At 42.8% G+C, this 12,292-nt stretch overlaps 1 protein-coding gene across 1 annotated transcript; it reads right to left on the bottom strand.

Moving 5' to 3' along the window:
- Positions 1 to 230: 230 nt before the first annotated feature.
- znf219 (zinc finger protein 219) lies at positions 231 to 12,071 on the bottom strand. Its single transcript, XM_084404259.1, has 5 exons — positions 11,834 to 12,071; positions 5,883 to 5,973; positions 3,752 to 5,777; positions 3,372 to 3,515; positions 231 to 2,683 (listed from the first exon to the last, which is right to left on the bottom strand). The coding sequence occupies exons 3-5, from the start codon at positions 5,772 to 5,774 to the stop codon at positions 1,566 to 1,568; spliced, it is 3,285 nt and encodes a 1,094-aa protein (XP_084260385.1). The 5' UTR covers positions 5,775 to 5,777; positions 5,883 to 5,973; positions 11,834 to 12,071; the 3' UTR covers positions 231 to 1,565.
- Positions 12,072 to 12,292: the final 221 nt, after the last annotated feature.

Genomic DNA, 12,292 nt, shown 5'->3' on the forward strand with positions numbered 1-12,292 from the left:
ATCTGCAGCATTATGAAAAACAAAATGGTTTGGGGAAAAAAGAACAAAAGTTTGATCTGCATTTAAAGGCAAAACTAAAGCGAGTTTGGGGGAAAAAACTTTGCACAGTGCTCTAAAGACATTCTGAAGCAGTCTTTCATAATTATTATAATACTTATTACTATTCTCCATATCCGTTTCCATTAACACTTCTTAAAAAGAAAACATATTTTTTTCCTCTTTTTGATCTCTTATCTTTACAAAAGCTACATATGTTCTACTGGGATGTCTGAATTTGTTAGTGTTTTTTTTTTTTTTTTTTTTTTTTGAATTAAAAAAAAAAAAAGTCTACTCACGGCTAAAAAAAAAACCCGGCATACTGAATGTTTTAGTAGAGACCCACTTTCCACCCATTGCTGGATGGTTTGAATAAGAGACATTACAGGAATTTGAAGGATATATTGCTGAGTCTCCATTTCCTAGATTGATTTCCATTTCAAACCCTGAAATTTAAACTTTCCATAGTAATGGTGGTCTGGATTTCACCCAGAAATCCTGGTGGTATCTGTAATGTAAACACTTCCATAGGGCCCTTGTCAAATGGCCAGCTGTTCCCACATGGGGTGCTCTGGGTTCTTTCATGGTTTCATTCACAGCAGACATAGTCACACAAACTGCCACCATATTGTCACAGAAATCTATGCTCTAGCACAACTACGCATATATACTGTATATATTCAATGTAACTATATTCCTGTGTTGCTGAATCTGCTAAAAACCTTTTACATGAACAGGCACTGAGAGAAATAGCATATAGAAGAGGCAGAATCTCTGTTTCATATAATATCTGAAGACGACCCGTCAGAGCAGACTGGCAGTGTGGATATCTGGTAATATAATCTTTACTCTGTCCTGTTCTGTTAGAGGTGATTCACAAGTACCATTCAGTTATCACAGCATTCTGTTCAGAGTCTGGCAGGTGCATGGTAAGAAGTGTGCTCACTCCTTTGGTTTACTGAAGACATGCTGTCAGATTAAGTTCATGTGGAAGTAGCATGTCCGTTCAGTATTCGGTTAGCATCTCTCTCAGCATTAATACTGTATATTGTAGTGATTAAGAAGTGTTTCTTTTTTTTTTGTTGCTTTTTCAGCTCCACAGATTGACATTCCAAGTCCTTGTTGAGATGAGAGCAAGATTCACAGGAGCAAGGAAATTGTAAATGAAATGCAACTTGGCAATTGCGTTCACTGACAAGAAGACAGGAACAAGAGAACAGTGTTCAAGAAGGCCCCGAGTCAGGCAGGCTTAGACTAGCATACAATACTGGATATCTCTGTGTGATTGAGAGTCTTTGTGTATGTAGAGGTAATTGATCACTAACCAAGGGAGGCTAAGAGGGTATAATAAGGGGAATGCTTGATTTAAATACTTTTGCAGGTTATCTGTTAACAGATTACATAATGTCCAGTATGTTAGCATAGTGACTGGTATGCCCTTGGTTTGAAGGATACGAGGGACCCTAGACAACTATTTCCCAAATATTTCTCCCCTGCCCCTATCTTTTCTCCAGGGCTCTCTTTAGATGTTATTTCCCCAAGACACTTTCCTCCTCCTTGAGTAGATACTCAGCCGTGAGGTCTGATGAAACAGACTGAGCCCTTCTGCTCTGATTCTCGGGTACATTTACAAAGCTGCCATTTGCTTCCAGCTCATTCTCCTCCTCATCAACCTCCTCGTCTGCTTCATCCAGGTCTTCTCTCATTTTACGTTTCTTCTCTGTGGCACCAAATCTTCCCGCAGGTCCAGGGGCAAGTTCAAAGCTGTCCTCTGTTTCCTTGTTGTCTGGGCTGACTCCATTCTCAGCTCTTGACTTGGATGAGACCCAGTCCTCAGGAGATGCTACTCCATCCTCTACACCAAGGAACTTCCACAGAGCCAGGGGATCACGGTCTGGCCTGGCCAAAGTTAGTCTTGGAGAATGATTGGTGGAACTAAAAGGGACGCCTCTCTTGCGACGAGACTTGCTGGTGTGATTAACCTGAAGGTGCATGGCCATCAGCTCAACAGAAGAGGTTCGGAAGGGACAGAATACACATTGATTGAGGATATCATTCCCTCCTTTAGAGCCACCTGATGGTTCACCTCCAGAACTACTCACTCCCCCTTCATCTTGTAAAGGGCGACGGGAGAGGTCCAGTGGTTCAAAGCCTCCTTCCTGGGATGTTGTGCCGCCCTGATAGCCATTTATTGACATCATGCGGCTTGTAGTAAGGGGTTTCCGTCGAGACACTTTTGGCATTTTCGGAGGTGGTACCTCCCCAATCCAATTTGTTTCTAGACCACCAGGGAAGAGTGTACCCATCATCCCTGACAGACTGCGATAGTGACTCTCCAGGTCTCCCTCTCTTTGATGAATGGATGCAGAAGAGCCCTCCTTCTGCTCTGATGGGCCTTCACCCCATGACTGACTGTGCCTTAAAGAAGGCTCCCTCCCAAAAGAAGACTGGGATGTGGAGGGGAGTCTGCGCTTTTTTGCCCCTTCACGAGGAGATCCAGTCAGACAGGGAAGGCTAGGTGATGGGGAGTTTGGGGAGGTTGCCATAGCGTTCCTTTGCTCACGATGATGACGTTGAAGGTGGTATTTGAGAGAGCCAGACTGGGTGCCAGCATAATCACAATGGGGGCATTTGTATGGTCTCTCACCTAAAACAAGAAGTAAATTACTCTTGTTTAGTAGACTGAAAACTAAAATGTTGTTTTAAGAACAGAAATTTGGCTAAGAATAACAATGCTTGATTAGGGAGGCCATAGCAGTTAGGTAATAAATTGCCTGTGTGAAACAACTATATGCAGTTACACACAGTGACAGATAGATGGCAGTGCTTATCACCATATGTAACATCAGGTGAATTCCCCAGTGCATTAGTTAAATTAGGACATTTCATCTCTCATCAACCATGTGAACACTGCATTGGTCTTCTTTTTTAAATTTCTTTCTTTCTTTCTTTCATTCTTTCTTTTTTTTTTTCTTTTTTTTTTGGTAGATTATATTTTGTGAAGAACCCGATAGACAGCAAATGGTTTCAATCAAACTAAATCAGGAAAGTTACAAATGTCAAGTGTTACAAGCTCCAGGTGTCATCCTTACAATATACCAATCTAAAAAACAAGATTAATTGTGATAATGTAGCTTTTGATTATCATAGTTATATAGTAGGATCACTATATAAATAATATTACTGTAGATTCATATTTAATCTAATATTTTATGTCATCACTTTTGTTTTATAGGTTTAACAAAATATAAGTCAAAGCCCCCTGGAACACGTTTAAGTAACCCCCTGGGGTATTCCCCTGGGAGTCACAGATCTAGTAAACATGATGGCCTTACCTGTGTGTACACGAAGGTGCACTTTAAGGTGATGGGAAGACCGGAAGGCTTTACCACAGTAGGGACAATCCTTCATCCCTGTTCCCCGAACACGCTCCCTTGGAGATGAAGTGGAAGAGGATGATCCCCTCACACCATTCTGACCTTGAGATAAGATAATGTATAATGAATAAATCAAACTGTTTCGTAATATAATCTGAGTCTAAACTGTTCCTGAAATGATCCTGCCTAAAACACACGGAGGAAATTTTACAAAACTAATAGCAGTGAAATCTTTTTTATTAATTAAAGTTCAATCATAGCCTATGAAGGATTGTAGCCGATAAGAAATATTGTCATGATAAAGTCAGCTGTTTTTGATTATGCTGGCTGATCCTTACCAGAGAGATGTGATATGACAGAATGGAAGCTCCCAGCTGACACGACTCCTGATGGGAGTTGCTTTCTCTCCTGCCTAACTTCATTGTCACTTGCTCTTTGCCCTCCTTCTACTCCGCCTGTTGCTTGAGCTCCACTGACTCTGTTTATAATGTCCTCTTCCCTGGACATGCCCCCTCGGGCACTTTGGCCTTTCTGTGGTTTTTGGACATGGACACGGGCGTGAGCAACCACCTGCTGAAGGCTTCTGAACATCTTGCCGCAATCTGGACACTCCCACGGTGAACTAGATCCCTCTAGTTCCTCTCTAGAATCCAACCCACCCAGGTAGGCCCTCATCTGCTTGGCTTCCCCAGCGACTGTGCCTCGTGAGGAAGGAAACTGATGGTGTGAATGGGATCTCTGCTGCTGTTGGTTGTGCTGTGCTGCCACCAGACTGCGAGCAACCAGCTGCCACATGGCTGCCTGGTCTGTTCCGTCTGCTGACTCACTTCCCCGCCCTCCTCCTCCGTTACCCATTTCTGCAACCTGTGCCACTGCCTGAAGGCGCTCCATGCAACTTCCATTGCTGTTGTCTTTGGGTAATCCCAGATAGCCCAATATAGAGGATTTGCTTGAGCCTGCACTGGCATCTGACCTCTCTGTGCGATTTCCTGAAGCACCACCACTGGCCATACTTCGAGCAAGGAGCAAGTTAGAATACAGAGCCCCCAGCACTTGTGTGCTTGCAGGACCTTTGGATTGATCAGTTCCAGCTGGACCCAGATTGCTCAATCCAGCCTTGAGGCCTAGCTTGTTAAGATGCACCTTCATATGGTTCTTGAGAAACCAGGGTTCCTTAAAGCCACGGCCACAGACCTGGCACTTATGATCCAATGAGTCCTTGTGCTTCCGCATGTGCCCCTTCAAAAACCAGGACTGTGTAAAACGCTGTCCGCATGTCTCACATCGGAAAGCTGGAACAACAGACATTTGTGGGGGAGGAGTTTCTATTGGTGCTGCTATAGGGTGAGAAGGGAAAACCATTTCAGTGGGAGGATCTTCAGGTGGGTGGGTCTCCTGCAGATGGGCAGCCAGTCTTTCCTCCTGGCTGGCTGAGAAGGGACACATTGTACATTTGTAGGGGTTGTGGAGGATCCGCACATGACGTGCCAGCTCTGAAGCTGTTCGGAACTTACCCTTACAAGCATGACACCGGAAGGCAGGAGCAGCTGTGGAGGGGGCATTGTCTTCCAAGTGGGCCTGGCCAAGTGGAGAGAAGGAGGTTGAGATGGGTGCTTCCTCTGTTAAAGGTGGAGTCAGGGCTGTGGTTCCTTCAAAGAGGAACTGAGGGCTGCTAGCAGTTTGAAGAGGTTCCTCTGGAACCATGTCTTCATTCATACTTTTTTGTGATGACCCAGATAATGAATTCTGGATTGCACTGTCGCTCACGTGATTCTGCTGCAGTTTGACATGTGTGGTTTGGTAGGGAGCTGAAGCCCGACGCTCCCTGTCCAAACTGTGTGCTCGAGCGTGCAGAGACAAAATACTCTGGAAGCGGAACCTCTTTCCACACACATGGCAGGGGAACCTTAGGCTAGGCCCAGAGCTGGTCCCTCCAGGAACAGCCATGCCCTCATTGTTGAAAAGCTGAAGATCCAACTCATCATTGTAGGTGGTACTTTGACCAGAGGAGATTGCCTGCTCCAGAGCCCCAAAACCAGGGAAAGGTGCTAATGGTGTGGCTGGTGGACTGCTCTCTAATGAGGGACTGCCGAGTTCCAATTCACCAGGAAACAGTGCCACAGCTGGGGTGGGTGATGGGGGTGTTGATAACTCCTCATCCTCCTCCTCATCATCTTGGAAGCAGGCTTCAGGAAGGGGACAGGGTGAGACTGGGACATAGAGTTCAGTTTGAGGGCTAGAAGGTGTAGATAGAGGACTCTGGGGTAGGAATTGGGGACTGTGATCCAGGGATGGCATGGAGGGTGGAGACAGTGGGGCCTCACAGGAAAGTGCCAGCATACACTCTGGTGGGGAATCCATACTCTGAGTGAGAAAGGATGGACAATAGCAATTAGACAGACAGACAGACAGACAGATAGATAGATAGATAGATAGATAGATAGATAGATAGATAGATAGATGACTTACCGTAAATGTGTCTATGCCATGCTTCACTTCCTTGAATTAAAGAGGGCGTTTTCCGATGGTGGCAATTTGCCTGACCACCTCCAACAGTCCCCTGTCAAGTTCAACACAGAATAAAAAATGAGTTTATACACATTTGTTCCTGTGTACGGGTCTAAGGGCAGAGCGGGACATGGACTGTCCCAAACAGGATGGGCGCGAGATGTTTGGACTTCCCCACACACCCTTCCTGCACATACACTTATAGTAGCTGCTTAAATCAAAACAAAAAATACATACACACACCTTAAAATATAGTCCCTATGCTACTCATACACACACACACACACACTAACACATAATGCACTGATCAAAGTGAACAATCTTATAAAGGCACACATGCATGCATTGCAAAAGTCTGGAGTGGACAGGCCCAGACACACACACACACACAAAAAAAACCACCTGCTTCTTTCATAAATTAGAGAAAATTAATTTCATTGATGATTAAAGCATGACAATCTGCTAAACATCTGTGAGGGCGTCTGTATGCCTGGATATGTATCACTATGCTTGCATTCGTGTGGGTGTTTTTTTCAGTATTTACCTCTGTGAACAGATTGAACTGTATGTCTGTGTCTGTGTCTGAGTTTGGATTTATGTACACAATCAAGTGTTTGTTTGTGTATTAATGTGTATCTGTGTGTGAGTGTGAAAGCGTGTGTATCTATGACACAAGACTTGGACGAAACTGTGGCTTACAGAACCAGTTGACATTTTAGCTCAGCCGTGACTCACAAGGATATCACACTATATCAAACCTTTCTTTCTTTCTTTCTTTCTTTCTTTCTTTCTTTCACCATTATTGTGCTTCTTTTTCCTTTCTTCTATCTTTTCACTTCCATAGATTTTGATTCCACCCCTTGCACTTTTTTTCTCTCTTCACCCCCATTCCCTCCTCCCTCTATTCTTCACTGATTTTCTTTCTTTCTATCATTCTCTCATTCTCTCTCTCTCTCTGTCTCTCTGCAGCGGTGCCAGTTGGCACTGTGCCAGGGAATGCTGATATCAGCTGGTAGATTGGGGCCTGCCAACATGGCGAAGAGAAAAGAGAGGAGAGAGACAGACAGGCAAGAAAGAGAAGAATGGGGGGTGGGTGTTAGAGAAGAAAAACATAAATGAAGAACACAAATACGTTTTGAATGAGCATATTTGATGAGTAAATCTGTCGAGAAAGGGGACAGAGTGTTCTGCTCTGCAATGGAGGATCTTGCGGTCTGTTTGGTCTGCTGGCATTATTATCATATGAATATCGTCATGGCAATTCACTGTTCCGCCTTGACAGACACGTTCGTGTCTGACCAACCCTGCCACGCCAATAAAGCTTCTCTAAATTTGGATAGATGGAGAGAGTGATAAGGTGCTAGACAGAGGGGGGAGGGGAGAGAAGGCAGGAGAGCGATAAAGCAGCATGTGCAAATAATGCATGCACACACACACACACACACACACACACACACATACACACACTCAATATGGCACCTAGTCACTAGATGATTCATGCATGCTAAACACCTTTGTCTGAACGGCCACATGCTACACTCCCTATACAAGCACACACAAATGCACACACATTTTGTTCCTTCCTGGGGCACATGTAGACAAACATAGGCTATATAACTACTTGCTTTGTATGTAATGGAATCAATATCTTATAAACAAAAATTAGAAGAGAAATAGACCATAGTCATGTGAAATAACTGTATGTAATGTAGCTGCAATTAAAATAGTTTTAATGCATGTTTTTTATTAGACTTTTGCATTTAGAAATGTTGAAAGCCAGCACTGGAAGTAGCAAATGCATCCTGTTAAAAAATGGCTGATGTCGAAAAAATTCAACAATTTGTTTATCTGTAAGATTTGATTGAGGTCAACTGATTCTTCCAGCATCGCTAATTGGTTTTACTGAACGTTTGCTACATAAGTACCAATACAAATGTACAAGTACCAATACAATATGGTCGCATTTCCAAGAATGATAACACGTTTACATAACACACACTGAAAAACCTTTTAGAATGCCTGAACAAGCACTTGAGGCACTTTGATAAAACCTATTTGGTCTCGCTGTGGTTCGTATTCCGTAGCCTTGAGCACCTGAAATAACGTCTCCTGCCTTTGGTGTGAGGACACACTGGGCCTCCAACAGTGTAGCCATGTAATGCATCTAAAGGCTAAGAAGAGATCATTCATACTTCTGAAAGACTTTAGACTTGTGGCCTTGAAAATATAACATGAATGGCTTTATCGCAGTCTGTTATTTGATATGTGACCAGAGAGAGAGAAAGAGAGAGAGAGACAAATTGTGAGAGACTAAGAGTGAGAACTGATTGCTCAGTATGTGATGAACGTGTGTGTGTGTGTGTGCGCGCAAACTTTGAGGCATGAACTGCATTTTACCTTTCTTGTATCTCTGAGTGAGATTTCTAAGGTCAGTGTGTATGGTTTTGGGTTGTTGCAGTCATACAACAAATCCCTACAGACAAAATGAATTTCCTGTTTCTAACCTTGGGCTGAACTTTATCTCTCTCAGTGACGCGGCTGCTCCGCACAGCGTTTTTCTTTAAGTGACTTCAGCATGCAAAATTCTCTTTCCCTTCAACTTCCAACATTCCACTAGGTCATCCACAACCTTCACCTGTTCTCCTTGTTTCATTATATTTTGTTTCTCTTTAAAAGCCATGCAGAGAGCTTGAAGGTCCAGTTCAAAGATGCTAAAGAGAGGATAAGTAAGTTAAAAACATCACAATTTTGACCATTATACCCTTCTTTGAGCACAAGACATGGATATCAGCCTTGATATTACTTTACAGTGAGGTGCTTCAGAAAACAAATCATCAATTAATTCTTCCCTACTGTCAAATCTGAAGGCTACACCAAACTCTGCAGTTCAACTGGTCAAGTTCAATTTCAAGCTCAAGTTTAGTGAAAATTTAATAGACATCTAAACCATAGCCCAAGAATAGACTAGCCATCAATTAGATAACAAATAAATAAAATGAGTGAAGAAATTAAACCAAACACCTTGTAATTATTTTGGCAAAAATTACATGCAACCAAATTCAAGGTTATTTTGGCTAGAAGTGGGTTACTCATAGCCGGACTACATTGGGTCTATAGTTAACCTAGACAGTAAAACGACGGCTATTGCTTGCTGGGTTGTTAATGAACTAGTTAAAAATATATGTGACGACATTACATTTGTAGTGTAAACACTAAAGCACCTGGACATCAGTGATTAAAACATTAGAAAACCCAAAAATGTTTGTATTAGATTCCCAGAATGACAAGAACATGTCTGGCATCATCACAGGCAAGAACACAGACAATTCAGTTTAGAGAAATGCATCTGCTAAATTATCTCAAATGTAGCCTATATTTGGGAGTAACAGTGTGCCAACTTCTTTTAGATTTTTTTGCATTTTGTATACAATAAATAAGAGCCTGATGTATATGTGATGTCACGTAATCAATGGCAATCTATCGGACCACCTGAGACGGATGATAATAACAGGTGTAAATCGGTCAGTACACACATCAGCAGTATAAGCTTTGATTCAGGTGTAATCATCCCTTGGGTGATCTAAAGAATGAATAATTTTCAATCAGTAATCAGCTTGCTTTTGTTTTAGAATGAACAGCCAACCTCTAACCTCCACCAATGAAATGAGCTGTAAGGTGTCTGCTGTGTGCAACAAGTGCACAAAGGCAGTGTGCTGAGGTATAAAGTCTACCTTCAGGCATTTGAGCACAGAGAGGAACTCAAATAGGGCAGACAACGCTGGTCTATTTGACAAGATGAGCCCTTCTGAATTTGTAGTATATTACTATATATAAAATGCACCTTTTTAGCGTTTGATAAGGTACAAAGTAGTCCTTACTGGCCCAGTGACAAGCTGATGTACCGCTAAAGGTAATTTTTTTTTTTTTTTTTTCTGACATTGTAATATGACTAAATCAACCTACCGGTAATTACATTTTGTTAAGTGAAAGCACGTTTTAATGGACAGATCAGGTAAAATGAGCTCTTTACCAGAACTGGATGTTTTTCTTCTTTAAAATGACAGCTTGAGTAAATCCATGTTCCAAGTTTCAAAGTATGGATGTTATCACCAATTATATCACATTGAGATGCCATTTGCTAAGCCAAAAATCTGTTGATTAATTATCAATTATCAAAGTTACTGCAACAGCTCGCCCAGGTCTGCTGTTTGTGCAGGTCATCAAGATGAGCTGGTGCAGATATGGTTGTAAAAGTTCTTTACAGGGCCCTTAACATCCACCAGCCCCAGTTCAGCCACATTTCTGTGCTGCTCTACCCTCTTATCCGTCAAACTGTCACGTCAGTTCAGGGGGGCTGGTCTCATTCCGTCACCCCTCATGCGAGCATGTACAGGGGCAGAGATTATAATAGCCTTTATGCCAGTGCCCCACATCTGTGACAGAATTAAATAATGTAAAAGAATGGTGCCTTTGAAATGTTCATCTTTTCATTAAGCTATTTAAAGTTTCTTTGCGGGATGTATTTGCAGGACATCAGATGACCCGTCCGTGGAGAGGAATGTACTCGCGTGATGTGCGTCAGTAACGCGCATCCATTTTCAGTCGCCTTCCTCCTCTCTCGCGGCCATCTCAATTAAAAAGCCACATTAATGAAATAAATAAATGCTCACAAACAAATGCGCACACGACACGTCCTCTCGCGAACACTGACATTCGCGCATGATTAATCCTGAGCGTAAAATCGCGATTTACAGAAGCAACAGCATCGTTTTCCCAAACTGAGGCAGAAATGTAGCTTTTTAGGACGTGATGTTGTGCACTCCATTTTCTTCCTGATTTTCTTTCAACAAAAGATAAAGGGAGGGGAAAGGACAAGCGATCAGGGTGCAGCTGAAAAGTGCCATCATGGGGTTTCATCTTGAAATCCGCTGACAATCTCGCCGCTATCGTGACAAAACACGATCGAGGGACATGTGAAACTTTACGTTTTTAGGGCCGTTAGTAAAACTAGCACCTTTGGCTGCAGCTGCAGGTTTTGCGCTACAGTTTAAATAGCGTTTACGAGCGCGCATCTGTGAGGTAACGTTAGGACATGCAGAGCGTGCAATTCTCCAACGAGTTATTGTATTAACATGCACGTAAAAGGTCTCAAAGTTAGAAAGCACTAACTATTGCTATATGTAGTTTCTCCCTCAGAGCGTCCGGCCGATATGGATCATATGGAGTCATGAATCCTACGCGACTTTTTTACGTGGAAACTGGAGCAGAAGGAACTAACTAAAGCTTCTCATAAAGTAGCCTACAAAACTTAAGGAGTTGCTACATTTTGCAGTAGCGGAGAGCTGCTTTTCCCAATGAGAAAAGTTAAACATATAGCCTACATCTTAGTTTAGGGCACTTTTCCCTCACTTGAGAAAGGCTTTGAAAATATTCAAGGGCCTTAAAAACGAAAGTTGCATTTTCATGCCCGGGTCTCGCATCTCTTTCAGGACACGCACGCGCGCGCGCGCGCTCACATACACACACACACCGGTAACATACACGGCACGAGACAAAAGTGAGGAAGTGTGTATGTGCGAGAACACATGTGTCCTAACAGAGGCACACGAGACGCCAATCAATTATGTCCTGCTGTATATGTGGAAGAAACCCGAGATGTAAACGCGACGACTATTCCGTATCAATGGATTTGCATTACCCGGATCAGCCCCCCAAAAAAGTCGTCGTCGGATATTTGTTGTTTGTGAAGGCGACAACATTCGCTCTCTCTACGTCTAAAACTGTATACAAACAAACACATTCATACCCGCGACCAATGTGTATCAGTAAAACCGTTCAAAAAGAGCAGATTAGGTCAATTATTTGAAATGAATCAGATATATTGTGATGAAAGTAAGGCTGAATGTACTTACGGGAGAGGCGGCGAGGAGATTAATGACAACACACGTCATGATTACGTTTCACTTGAATTAAATACATTACGAGTTAGGGAAAAAAATGGAAATCGGGGGTAGTTGTATACAAGCATACGCCGATACCCCCCTCCCTTCTGCCCTTTCTATCTTCTCCTCCTCCCTCTTTCCTCACACGTCTCTCTCCCTCTCTCTCTTCTCAAAGATCCATTTATTGTGCAGTCGTGAGTGAGTGAATGAGAGAGAGGCGGAGGCTGTAGGTTGCAAATGTAATTATAATCTCGCAGGCACCATTTTAAAACGATCTATAGATTTGTGGGATAGACTGATACACTGCGCGCTTACAAATCACGTACAAGTTTCTCGCGTCTGCTTGTAGTGCTCAGATTTACGCGCAAACGTATTTTAGAAGTATGAAGAGTATGACCGTTACGTCCCAAAATTGTTGTCCATCAGAAA

This window comes from Rutilus rutilus (genome assembly GCF_951802725.1).
Source record: "Rutilus rutilus genome assembly, chromosome: 3".
Lineage (NCBI taxonomy): Eukaryota > Metazoa > Chordata > Actinopteri > Cypriniformes > Leuciscidae > Rutilus > Rutilus rutilus.